This window comes from Hemicordylus capensis, chromosome 3, assembly GCF_027244095.1.
Source record: "Hemicordylus capensis ecotype Gifberg chromosome 3, rHemCap1.1.pri, whole genome shotgun sequence".
Lineage (NCBI taxonomy): Eukaryota > Metazoa > Chordata > Lepidosauria > Squamata > Cordylidae > Hemicordylus > Hemicordylus capensis.
In genome coordinates this window covers 224,376,220-224,389,311 of record NC_069659.1, presented here as the reverse complement: position 1 = coordinate 224,389,311, position 13,092 = coordinate 224,376,220, and the positions used below count along the sequence as shown (strand labels likewise).

Sequence of the window (13,092 nt, the reverse complement as noted above, 5' to 3'; positions counted from 1 at the left end):
TGGAAGAAATTCCTTTTCCAAAAAACATCTGGGCCATCAGACCTAGAAGAAAATTAAAAAAACAGCGACAACACTCAACTACAGAAGCCAGGTCACATGCTTGAGTGGTTGCTTCAGAGTGAAGATGAATCAATTCAGAGGCCAGCCCGTGGGGGCAGGGGGTGTGGTGGATCTGACAGATATGTTTGAATTACAACAGAATTCTGCAGTGGCAACAGGAAGCCTCCCAGCAGTTCCAAATGTCAGAGACTCCCCGCTGTTGTTGCAGACTCCTTCCAAGAATAGCCGACAGAGGGCATGCTGACTCCAGTGTATGTGGAACACAGGAATCTGCCTTCTACCGAGTCAGACCATTGGTCCATCTAGCTCAGTATTGTCTACACAGACTAGCAGCGGCTTCTCCAAGGTTGCAGGCAGGAGTCTCTCTCAGCCCTATCTTGGAGATGCTGCCAGGGAGGGAACTTGGAACCTAGATGCTCTTCCCAGAGTGGCTCCATCCCCTAAGGGGAATATCTTACAGTGCTCACACATCAAGTCTCCCATTTATATGCAACCAGGGCAGACCCTGCTTAGCTAAGGGGACAAGTCATGCTTACTACCACAAGACTAGCTCTCCTCTCATGGGACCCAACATGACACACAGCCCTACAAGATAAGTAAATATCACAAGGGTGCAGCAGCAGAATCACATAGTGCCAGTTCCACAGCAATCTGTTCAGCCCTCCCACCCTCCACCTCTCAAAAATCTCATCCAACTGAGCTAAACCTTCTCAAAATGTCTGTCAGATCATGAAAATTAAGTTTCATTCCAAGAATATTCCAGGCTGCTCAAGACCACATCTGTCATCACTTCTATAGGACATTTATAAAATAATATAAAATACATGTTCAACTCCCCCAGCCCTTAGAAGAAGACAGACTTTCCTCTTTAAGTGATGGAACAGTATGACTGTAACAGAGGACTGGATGTTAGATTATTTGTATATTCAAAGTTCTTTTTGTTATAAGAAAAGGTCAAATATGAGAGGGTGAATTTTGTAGCAATTTTTAAAAATACCTAATGACTCCCATTCGGAATGCTCAATTTCAGTTGGATTGCAGTAGTGTGAATGCATCAGATTTCCTAGATTACAACCATTATTCTTAGCAGTTACTTGATTTTTCACTTCCTACCAATATAAGAGATTACAGCCACAGTCTGGAATTTTGGTAGAACTACAAGTTTCACTTTGCAAACATGCATCTCAGGTCCCATGGGGTGGGGCAAGGGTAGGGAATTGCAGCAGAAAAGCAATGGGTAGGAGGAGGGTTTTGAGCCCCACTGCTTTTTCACTTCAGATCACCCTCCCCTAAAACTGCTTTGCCTAGAATAAACAGTCACTGGGGACTTTATTATGTGTTTGAATGTAATATGTAGTTCTTCTCAGTCTCAGGCAGGGAGAAATGAGAAACAATTAACAAGATATCCAAATGAAAATCAGGGGAGCTTCTTTTTGTAGCTTGATTAGGAAAATTCCATTCAGAAAATTCTAAGGTCCCATTCACATGACCATTTCTGAAGTGGAACAGGCACTATAAGGTAATTTATTCCACTCATTATTTTAATAACAAAAGAGCTTTTGTGAAAGTACCCCAACATGGTCAGATGACTACATCCTAAAACTTGTTTGTTTCCGTTTGGGCTGAACTCTTTCCCTTGAGTTCAAGTGGGACTTAAAAGAAAAGAAAAGGTTTAACTATTTCCCCAAGGCTTGCAGTGGAAACACATTATTTTTCAACAGAAACCTTGGCATGTATTTTGGGGGAATACTACTACTGTGCTTAGATAGTACATACATATATCTCTGTGAGATGAAAACCTAATTCATAATTTTTTTATAAATAATTTTTTTAAATAGGCTATGACAAAAAGGCAAATGGCTTTGGAAAAACTCAGTCTCCAGAAAAGCCTACTCTATTTTGAAAGTGTTCATGGACGACCTGTAAGTATGCCATGGAAAGATAAGTCTCAAGTTACTCCTTACATTTCTTCAGTAGATAACTTCTGAGATTACTCCGCAAAGATGTGATGCTCCATTTGCTGTCACAGTCAAAGGCTCACATACCATCGCACAGTGTTCCGTGGGTGTTTTGTGCCCTGCAGGCACTGCTGCAGCTTCCAACTGCAAGTTGTGCTAGAGTGCACTTGTGCAAGTGCCAAAATGGTGCAAGGGAGTGGCATGGTTGCACAGCCAATGGAAATCATGGAAATCAGAATCATTGGAAATCATGGCTGTGCAATCCCGCAACTCTCTTGCCCAATTCCAGCATTTGTGCAACTGTCCTCTAGTGCAACTTGTATTTGGAAGCCACAGCAGTCCAGCAGTGCACAAAACACCTGCAGAACACAGCATGGTATGTGAGCCTTCAGCTCGGCCTGTAATCAGTAAACTATGGGCCTGTTCACACATGGATGTCCCTCACTTGATGATGACTTGAGTATCAAATAGTGACTTGCATGGGTGACAGAACCATCTCTGGCAGAGCTTCCATATCAGCTCTCATCCCCTCCAATGCAACCTTTTTTTCATCAGTTAGTCACACATTCAGCTGGGAGTCTTCAAGCGATGTACAGTATCTGCTTATGTGAACTAACCCTTCTAACCTGCATTAAATAAAAACGTCAGTATTTTGTTGCTATGTGCAATAGCAATTAGGGTAAATTCAGATCATTTATCCTGTGACAACCGTTTGCAGGCTCTGCTGCGAAAAGCCGTGCTGTCTCTGATCAGGTGCCAAAGTAGAGGCATGTGAAGTTCAGAAATGCATCTGCACCCACCCCCATTTTCACTGAAAAAATGGAAGGGGACTTCAGTGGTTTAACGAGGGTGCACAAAGTCACTGTGTGTGAACTCTCAAGGGTGTTTACCTTTTTTCCTCATTTACTGAAATATTGTGGTTTTGCAGGCAGCAGCACTGTAAGTGCTACTGCTCTTTCCAGTGACTGGCTCCTGCCAACCACCATCTTTTTCTCCCAGAATGCACCAGGAATGAAACTACAGCATACAGGGCTGCTCAACTTCGGCCCTCCTGCAGATGTTGGCTTCCCATAATCCCTGACTATTGGCCACTGTGCCTAGGAATTATGGGAGTTGTAGTCCAAAAACAGCTGGGGGGCTGAAGTTGAGCAGGCCTGATATAATTTCTGGTACATTCCAGCGAGAAAAAACAACTGTGCATCCCAGTGGTGTCACAGAGGGCTGCCATTAAAAATAAAATAAAATAAAATCCTGGAACACAATTGGAATGCACTACGTGTGCTCTAGAGCCACAAAAAATTGTAGCTGAAGCTGATGGGAGTTGTAGTTCAGCAACATCTGGAGGCCCCCAGGTTGGGAACCATTGCTTTGGAGAAAGAAATTAGGGCTATTTTTTAAAATCCTGGAATGCCCTAGGAATTATGATAGATTGTGATGTAGCAGCATTTCTGGTGCATTCTGGGAGAAAAAAATAGCTGTCAGCAGGAACCAGCTTCCAGCAATAGCTGTAGCGCTTTGAGATGTGGCATTTTCACTAAAAGGAAAAAAAAGCCTCCAGAAAAATCTGCAGCGGTGCCATTGAACCCCTCCCTGAAACTATCACAATTTGTCCCGCTCCAACCCTATCTCTTCGTGGTGATCCAAAAGCCCCCAAAAGCACTTCGGTAAATTATTTGGATCACCACTAATCGGCATTCATGTGACTAGCTCATTATGGCAGCATGGTTGAAAGTTGGTAAAAGCCTACTGAAAAATGTGGCTGCCCATGGCTTGAACTGTTGCATGGGTTGAATTTAAGATGTTGAATTTAAGGTAGGATTAAGGTACTCTAAGCCTAACCCACCCTGCTCTTTCATTATTGTAATCTTCATCTTGGATGAGAGGCATTGTGGCTCAGATGTATAGATTCAGCAGATACAGACTCTCTGAACAGGTAACAAGCATGTGAAAGCTTTTAAAAACCAGGAATTAGGATACAATATTAATGTTCCCCTCATTTTAGGGAGTGCAAGGTCCACTGGCAGCTCTAAAGCATTTAGTTTTCTCAAGATAACAATGGAAACATATGGTAGTTATTTATTTTTGTATATTTATTTACAAAAAAATACATCAGAATGTTTTGGAGGTAAGTGGCCTTCTAAAAGCAGACACCAGTATGTCAACCACTAAGCCATCATTTGGATCCGAAACAGAGAGGCTATGTCCCAAGTTGTTGCTAACTCCAGCCCCTCCCTTCCGCTGTCTGTTTCTAGTTCTAACTTGCAACAGGTTTTTTTATTAGCTCCTCCCACTAACCAAAGGGTATTGCCTTCCAAAAGCAGAGGGGAGAGATTTCTAGAGCACACTAATGTTCTCCAGATCATGTTCTTTTAAGTACCTGACCACGTGTATCAGTTGCCTGGTGATAGATTCATTTGGAGTAATCAGAAGTTGCATAATTAAACTCATTACACTGATGGCCCAAACCTGGCCCTGTTTTCTTCCTTTATGAATGAATAAGAGGCCTTCCACTCCTGTGGGGAAAACTAAAGTGCTGCACTTGGAGACACTTGTAGTGAGACAAAACTGGCATTGGATGGTCTGGCCCTTAGCGAAGAGGATCCTACAGCGGATTGCATCCCTTAGAGGTCCTTGTAATATAAAAGCCCTCTCCTTAGGCTGCAGGGAAATGACTTGAATAGCAAGCCAGAGGCTGCCGGTTTGAATCTCCGCTGGTGTGTTTCCCAGACTATTCCCAGACTATGGTGTGTTTCCCAGACTATGGGAAACACCTATATGGGCAGCAGCGAAATAGGAAGATGCTGAAATGCATCATCTCATACTACGCGGGAGATGGCAATGGTAAACCCCTCCTGAACACAGGGCTCTGTGGTTGCCAGGATTCGAAATCGACTTGACGGCACACTTTACCTTTACATCCTAAGGCATACTCAACACGCATGGACATTTTCCTAATTGTTGCCTGTTGTATTTATATCCCGCTCTTCTTCCAAGGAGTTAACTTGGCCACCCAGGGTTGGACTGGGGTCACTGAGAGGGCGGTGGCATGGATGTGGCGAGGGCGCCAGTTTTTGAGCAGAATGGGTACTTAAGGGTGGGAGTACTCACTGCTGCCGAGTGCGGCAGGGCGCCCTGCTGGTGGGGCACACCAGGAATATGCCCTGTTGCCCTGTGGGTCAGTCCGAGCCTGTGGCCACCTAGTGAGCTTCATGGCCAAGCAGGGATTGTGAAGTGCCAAGCTTCAAAAACTGAAAAATGCACATTTGTTGGAATTGCTTGGTTATTGCTAGAACCTGGCTATAGAGTGCTGTACAAGCTTAGGTTTTCACGATAAGTTATTATTATTATTTACATTATTAAGTTATTAATAATAATTATTAAGTTATTACATAATAATTAAGTTATTACCTTTTTTCCTGTTTTCTAAATTGTACGCCTTAAGTTAGGACTGAAATGATTTGATTCCTATGATGATTTTTCTGATGAACAGAAAGGAATCTGAGCATGATCCATCTCCCCTCACCCCCAAACTTTTATCCTTCTGTACTTGATGGATAAAACTTTGGCACCATTATAACGTGTAAAGAAGACCTTTTGGCACAGGACGGCACCACACATCAGAGCCCATAATTAGATGTGCTGAACTTTTAAACAAATTTTACATCAGATTCCCCCCCCCCGCACCATTTTTATGCAAAGAAACTGTGCATTGGATAGCAGACAAGGATAATCAAAACAGATTTCGTACCAAGACCTTTTCTGTGGCAAGAGTTTATATGAAATAAAGTAAGATAATAAACTGAGATCATTCTAATATTTATGGGGGAGGGTTTTTGTGTGGCAGCCAAATCTCAATTAATGAACATAATAAAAGATATTTGTAACTTTTTGTAGGATCACTGATTAGTTTTAATAATCAGCAGCTTTAAGCATTAACATTGTTTTGAGAGAGCCTTCCAGGTTTATCAGTGTTTTGATGCTTGAAGCAGAATTAAAGACCCACAATTTCTTAAATAAGGGTGAAAACTCAAGAACGGCATCTTGACACATGGGGTTGACAACTTTTATTCCAATTTAATATTTTTATTGTGTAACTGTTTTATCGTTTTATATTGCTTTAAATATTTTGTAAACCTTTTTAAGCTTGTTTTAGTGAAAGGCAGCATTAAAAAAATCTAACAATATAATAAAAGGGAGGAAGAACACTTTCTTTCTAATTAACAGTTGAAGGTTTTCAAAAGGTTTACAATTATGTTTGGACATTCAGATAAAAGGAGCAACAGCTTTCCTTGTTTTGTGCTCTCTGGTAACATAGAATATATGTTGGACATGGGAAAGCTTAGCAAGGCTAAAGAAACTGGCATCATAACTAGTGGAATAAGCTACTTCCTCTGTGTTAACAAACAACCAGTTGTGCCCCAATCCAGCAAAGTTGTCATACATCAGAGGGACGAACTAGGGATGTTGCTGGTGTACCACCCACCGTGCTGTCCAGCAGCCTCCCTAGCCAAGCTTTTCTTGGATGTTGGAGATGTTGGAGGCCCTCTCCATGGTAGTGTTGGGGGACTTCAATATCCATGCCAAGGCTGCCCCTGCTGGGCTGGCATGGGACTTAATGACCTCCATGATAACCAAGGATCTGTCTTAATATGGGGCTGTAAGGAGCGGCTCAGGAGTTCATGGCAGCCATGACGACCATGGGCCTTTCCCATTGGTTTCTGGACCAATGCATGATACTGGTCACATCCACAATTTGGTCTTCTGCTCTGATCAGGGTAGTACTCTGTGTGTGGGGACTCCTGTCATTTTCCCATTGTCATGGACAGATCACCGTCTGATTGGGGTAGGGTTTGCAACCACAACCCACCTCTGCAGGGGTGAAGGACCTATTAGGTTAATCCGCCCAAGAAGGTTATTGGATCCATTAGGATTCCAAGAAGACTTGGAAGGATTTAGAGTTGGCTCTGCTACTGATTCTGTTAACACTCTGATGCAAATATGAAATAATGAACTCACTAGAGCAATAGAAGCAATGGCTCCTAGGCTTCCTCTCCAACCTGCTTCAAAGTCAGCCTCATGGTATTTGGAAGAACTTTGGGAGCTGAAGCAGTGAGGTAGACGACTAGAGCGCAAGCGCAGGAAGACTCGGTGCAAAGCTGACAGGTCGTTACCCAGAGCACATTTGAAGATTTATGCTCTGGCAGTGCAGGCAGCAAAGAAATGGTTCTTTTCTGCCTGCATTGCTTCTGCAAATTAACATCCAGCGGAGTTGTCTAGGGTTGTGAAAGGGCTAGTTTAGCTCCCCCCACCCTCGAATTTGAACTTGGAACCATCAGTCACTCGCTGTGACATCTTTAATGACTTTTTTGCAGATAAAATCTCTCTTATTTGGGCCGGACGGGATTCCACAGATACTGCAGAGTCTATTGTAGAGATGTCCAGCAACTCCTCTTATAGGATTAAATTGGATCACTTTCAGTTTGTGACTGCAAGGATGTGGACAAACTGCTTCTGACTGTGTGTCCTACAAGCTGCTCTCTTGAATCTTGCCCAGCTTGGCTTATCTCATCCGGTAATCTTATTATCAGAGAGGGTCTGGTAAATATTATAAATGCTCCTCTAAGGGAGGGCAGGATGCTTCCTTGTCTTAAGGAGGCTATTATTTGACCACTTTTGAAGAAAGTTGCATTGGATCCCTTGGAGTTGGCTATTTACAGACTCTTTTCTAATCTACCATGATTGGGCAAGGTGATTGAGCGGGTGGTGGCTTCTCAGCTCCAGGCAGTTTTTGATGATACAGACTATCTAGACCCATTTGAAACTGGCTTTCGAATGGGCTATGGGGTTAAGTGCCTTGGTCGGCCTGATGGATGATCTCCAGTTGACTATCAACAGAGGATGTGTGGCTCAGCTGATCCTTTTGGATTTCTTGGTGGCTTTTGACACCATCGACCACAGTATCCTTCTGGGTCACCTGAGGGAGGTGGAATTGGGTGGCACTGTTTTTCAGTGGTTCCATTCCTACCTCTCTGGTAGATTCCAGATGGTGCCACTGGAGACTGTTGCTCTAAAAACTGAGAACTAAAGTATGGAGTTCCACAAGCCTCCATACTGTCTCCAATGCTCTTTAACACCTACAGGTGAAACTCGGAAAATTAGAATATCGTGCAAAAGTCCATTAATTTCAGTAATGCAAATTAAAAGGTGAAACTGATATATGAGACAGACGCATTACATGCAAAGCGAAATGTCAAGCCTTAATTTGTTATAATTGTGATGATCATGGCGTACAGCTCATGAAAACCCCAAATCCACAATCTCAGAAAATTAGAATATTACATGGAACCAAGAAGACAAGGATTCCTACCTCTGAAAAGTATAAGCATGCATATGTATTCAGTACTTGGTTTGGGCCCCTTTTGCAGCAATTACTGCCTCAATGCGGCGTGGCATGGATGCTATCAGCCTGTGGCACTGATGAGGTATTATGGAAGACCAGGATGCTTCATTAGCGGCCTTCAGCAATTCTGCATTGTTTGGTCTCATGTCTTTTATCCTTCTCTTGGCAATGCCCCATAGATTCTCTATGGGGTCAGGTCAGGCGAGTTTGCTGGCCAGTCAAGCACAGTACACTGTATACTTTTCAGAGGTCCAATATTGTTCTATTCTTCAATCCTTGTCTTCTTGGTTCCATGTAATATTCTAATTTTCTGAGGTTGTGGATTTGGGGTTTTCATGAGCTGTACACCATGATCATCACAATTATAACAAATTAAGGCTTGACTTATCTCGCTTTGCATGTAATGCATCTGTCTCATATATCAGTTTCACCTTTTAATTTGCATTACTGAAATTAATGGACTTTTGCACGATATTCTAATTTTCCGAGTTTCACCTGTATATGGAACTACTGGGAGAGATCATCAGGAGGTTTGGTACAGGGTGTTATCAATATGTTGATGACAGCCAGATTTATTTCTCCATATCAGCTTCATCAGGAAATGGCATAACTTCCCTAAATGCCTGCCTAGAGGCAGTAATGGGCTGGATGAGGGATAACAAACTGAAGTTGAATCCAAATAAGATGGAGTTACTGACTGGGGGCTTGGGACCCAAGATATGGTTTAGATCTGCTTGTTTAGATGCCAGAGAGATGGTTTAGATCTGATGGGGTTACACTCCCCCTGAAAGATCAGGTACATAGTTTGGGAGTGCTCCTGGATCCAAAACTCTCTATGGGTTCTCAGGTTGAGGCAGTGGCCAGGAGCACTTTTTATCAGCTTCAGCTTATACATCAGCTACATCCATTTCTGGAGGTAAATGAACTTAAAACTGTGGTTCACATGCTGGCAACCTCTAGGCTTGACTACTGTAATGCACTCTATATGGGACTGCCTTTGTACATAGTCTGGTAACTACAATTGGTACAGAATGCGGCCGCCAGATTGTACACTGCCTGGAGATGTACATATCAGGCAGTATAAAAATATGATAAATATAAAAGGGGTGAGAAGGAGGTGATGTTTACCTTTTAAAATAAAGGCAATGGGGAGATTCCGCCACATGGGGGTGGAATGATGCGGGGGAGGGGGGTGGCGGCATGCTTCAGTTCCAGAGGTTTTTGTAATGTTTTGCCATGGAACAAGCCACTTATAGGACTTTTTTGAAGTTTTGAAAAAAAAATCATTATAAATCAACAGATTGACCATTCTGCTTCAAAATCAATGCACAATGTCCTGATAACCTGTCCTACATATGTGCCAAATTTCAGGACTCTAGGCCAAGCCACTCTAGGAATATAAAAAGGACCCCCTTTTCCCTTGGGGTAAACCAGGGGCTCTAGGAGAGTAGGCACACTGATCTGGGCCCCCAGGTCCATGCCTAATGATGCCCCAAGTCCTCCTACCCCCAAACAGGTGACTGTTACCATTAAAGGTGGCAGTGGGCTGGTTCAGATGTCACATGGAACCAACCAGTGGCCAGCAACCGTGAGCACTCAAGATGGTGTCCACACATGCTCAGATGCGATTTCCTGCTGGGAACAGGGAAATTCCTGTTCCTAAGCAAACGCAGATGGCAAACAGAGAGCCTGACTGTTTCATACAAACAGCACCGCTCTGGGGCAGCAAGAGGCAATGGAGGGGCAGGTAAGACCTGCCTTCTTTCTTTCAAAGTGCCTGCTCTCCACTGTCCCAGATGTGTATGTAACACTTCGTGCACATCCCTAGGCATGATGTCGGAATCGACTGATCCTGGCTTATTCTAACCACGGTTCTTCAAAACAATGATCTGAACCCAAGGTTTGAAGTCACATGAAGATCATGCTTTATTTCAAGAGCTCTGATTAGAATAAGCCAGGTCATAATAAGCTCAGATATCATGACCAATCTTGGCTTGTTTTTAAGCACAATTGGTAGAATACTTAAGGGCTTGTGAGCAAAGGGAGTGGGGAGTGCATGCTCCCAAACCTAAGAGGCCGGGTTTTAATCTTGGCTCTGTGTGAAGTCTGAACTGGCCCAGTTTGGATGATCTGATCAGCTGGTAGCCTTGGCCTTGCATACACATATCTCTGGATTAGGATTCTAGACTCTGATGATGTGAATATGTACTTTCTTTAACTTTAACGTGTAAAACATATTTTTATTTTGAAATGTGTAAAGGAATGCAGTTAATTGAATTCACAAATGTTTGCACTCTCTTTCCTTCTTGGATAATCCCCAGCTCATTTGAAATGAAGCAATCAGTGGTACAGGACGTGCCTTGCATGCAGAAGGTGCCTGGTTCAGTCCCTGGCATCTCCAGCTAGAAGATCTCCAGTAGCGGGGCTGGGAAGAAAGACCTCTACCTGAGGCCTTGGACAGCTGCTGCCACTCGGCAGAGCTGACAGTATTGGCCTAGATTGGCCAGTGGTCTGACTGATTATAAGGCAGTTTCATGTGTTCTTCTCTTCCATATCTGCTTCCCCCTGTCCAGTTTCCTGCCTTACTGGACACCCCCCCACCCACAACCATCTTTTCCCTTTAGTCTCTGAGCACTTAAACTTGTGAGTCTGTGCAGTTACTGCCCCTAATTGAACAAAGGAGAGATGATAACTTAGTTGAGAATGGAATGAAGTCCTGAATGTAATGTCTGCCAAAATGCCTTAGAGGAAAGCTGTTACTGCTCCTTCCAAGTAATTGTGACTGTCCCGAATGCCCTTTCTAGCTAGTAGACAAAGCCTTATCACTAAACTAATCAGGCATCTTTGGGGATAGAAATCCATTTCTTCTGGCAAGAGCCAGAATAAATTCGTGACTTGCCTCAATCAGTGGTTACATTCACATGGCTTTATCACTGGCGTGGCCCTCCATTGCCAATGAATCTTGCAAAGTAATAGTAATCATGGCGTAAGATTCAAAAGTGTCATGGGAGAGGACAGTGGATCCTTGGAACGTCAGACTCTTGATAATCAACTTGATGACTGCCACTCACCATTGGGTAACTGAACCATTCAGGAATAGTTGTAAGCTCTGGTTTACTTTGGGTGAGCAGTTAGATGGCGGTGGGGCGGGGGGGAGATGACCGGCCACAGCTGTCTGCCCATCTGAGAACTGCAGGGCCCACCTGCCAGCCTCCCTTACATCTCTCCCTCAGAGTTCCAGGCAGAACAGGGTGGTTTGGGCACCATTGACCCCATTTCTGCCAGCAGTGTGCTCTTGGGCTCTAGGCTGCCCAACTCTCACTTGCTCTTGTGCGCAGTCTTGCTGCTGTCAAGGAGAGTTGACACTTTTGCCAGCAGCAGCCCGTTGCCTCGACAACATGGCTGCAGCTTGCCCCTGGAAGATGCAGGGTACCAGAAAGGTCAGAGCCCCCCCTGTGATGAGTGCTGCTGCAGGGAAGCCAGGTGGCATCATTGCAGCCGGTCTGCAAGGCAGGGGAAGGTTTCCACAACTGGGAAAGTGCTCAGTGCTTACAGGTGCCATTGAAGCTGCTGCTGCTGCTGCCCACAGAGGCACAGCAAAACATTGAAAAAGAACCCCACCGCCCCAGAAAACAGGCAAGCCATTGTTTTTTCCATGCAAGTTGCTTTGAGCAGCTCAACAAGCCCTCTGTTAAATCTTGTTGCCAACCAGAAAATAACTTAGATTTTTAAATTCTTTTAGGAGAAATAGCAGCATGAAGAATAGATAAAAAAGTGAGAGTATATTATTCCATCACTTTTTAAAACAGTTTGTACTAGTGTTTCTTCTATAGAAATTCAAAGCAACAAGCAGATTAGAACCAATATTCCTCCTCTTTGGCATGGACTTGGCATCTCATCTTTGCAGAGTCAATATGGTGCTAATATTTCTTTTTAGGTAAGCAAGCAAGATCGGAGTCTGATGAAGCCCCTTTATGAACGATACAGAATTATCAAGCAACTTCTGTCAACGCCGTCTTTGATTACGACCATTGTAAGTCCAAAGTGAATTGTGTAAATCAAAGTATGTCCCTGATGCTCTTGGCCTTTTGGGACTCATTCATGCAGTGCATTTTGCCCGCTAAGGGATCTGTCCTGTGAAAACATGTTGGAGGAATAGTACAGACAAGGGAACTGCGTACCATTGGCCCCAGGAATGGGATAACTGAATTCAGGAGGTTTTATGCAATGTTCATTCGAGCCTCATCTTGGCTCACATTCACTCACATGGTATGCCATGCAACCCAGGCAGTAGGAGCCCTGCCCAAACTTCTGTGTCAGTCTGAACACCGTTGATGGACTTGTGCACCAGGGTAGCTCTGCTCCTTTCCAATGGGTGTCCTGTCGTGAAACTGTGTTTGTGTAAGGTTATGCTGGAGCGGAGCTGTGGAATTACTATTTTGGAGTGGTATCCCTTGTGACAAAAATATATTCAAATGTAAGATGGTGTTCTTGTACTGCACCATCAACTAACTTTCTTAGGAAATCTGATTATGTGAATAGGCTTTGAGCCTAGGCGTAATTTCGAGGAAATACATCCACTTTCAAATACATTTGTTTGTTTAGGACTGAGCTGTTAGACTTGTTAGCTCTGTGGCTAGTCTCCACTATATGAGCTTGCTTTTACAAGGGGAA

The 13,092-nt window shown here is 43.7% G+C and overlaps 1 protein-coding gene across 8 annotated transcripts in view; it reads left to right on the top strand.

The window, feature by feature from the left end:
* Positions 1–13,092, top strand: part of FAM13C (family with sequence similarity 13 member C) — a 103,178-nt gene that overhangs the window by 80,766 nt on the left and 9,320 nt on the right. For 6 of the 8 annotated variants that reach the window (XR_008320310.1, XM_053312769.1, XM_053312771.1 and 3 more), the window contains 2 exons: positions 1,899–1,982; positions 12,356–12,451. Coding sequence is in view for 7 of the 8 variants with exons in the window: in XM_053312769.1 (XP_053168744.1) it covers positions 1,899–1,982; positions 12,356–12,451 (180 nt within the window). In the remaining variant the exon portion in view is untranslated. The remainder of the gene's footprint in view (positions 1–1,898; positions 1,983–12,355; positions 12,452–13,092) is intronic. The other 2 variants (XM_053312773.1, XM_053312772.1) reach the window with 1 other exon arrangement.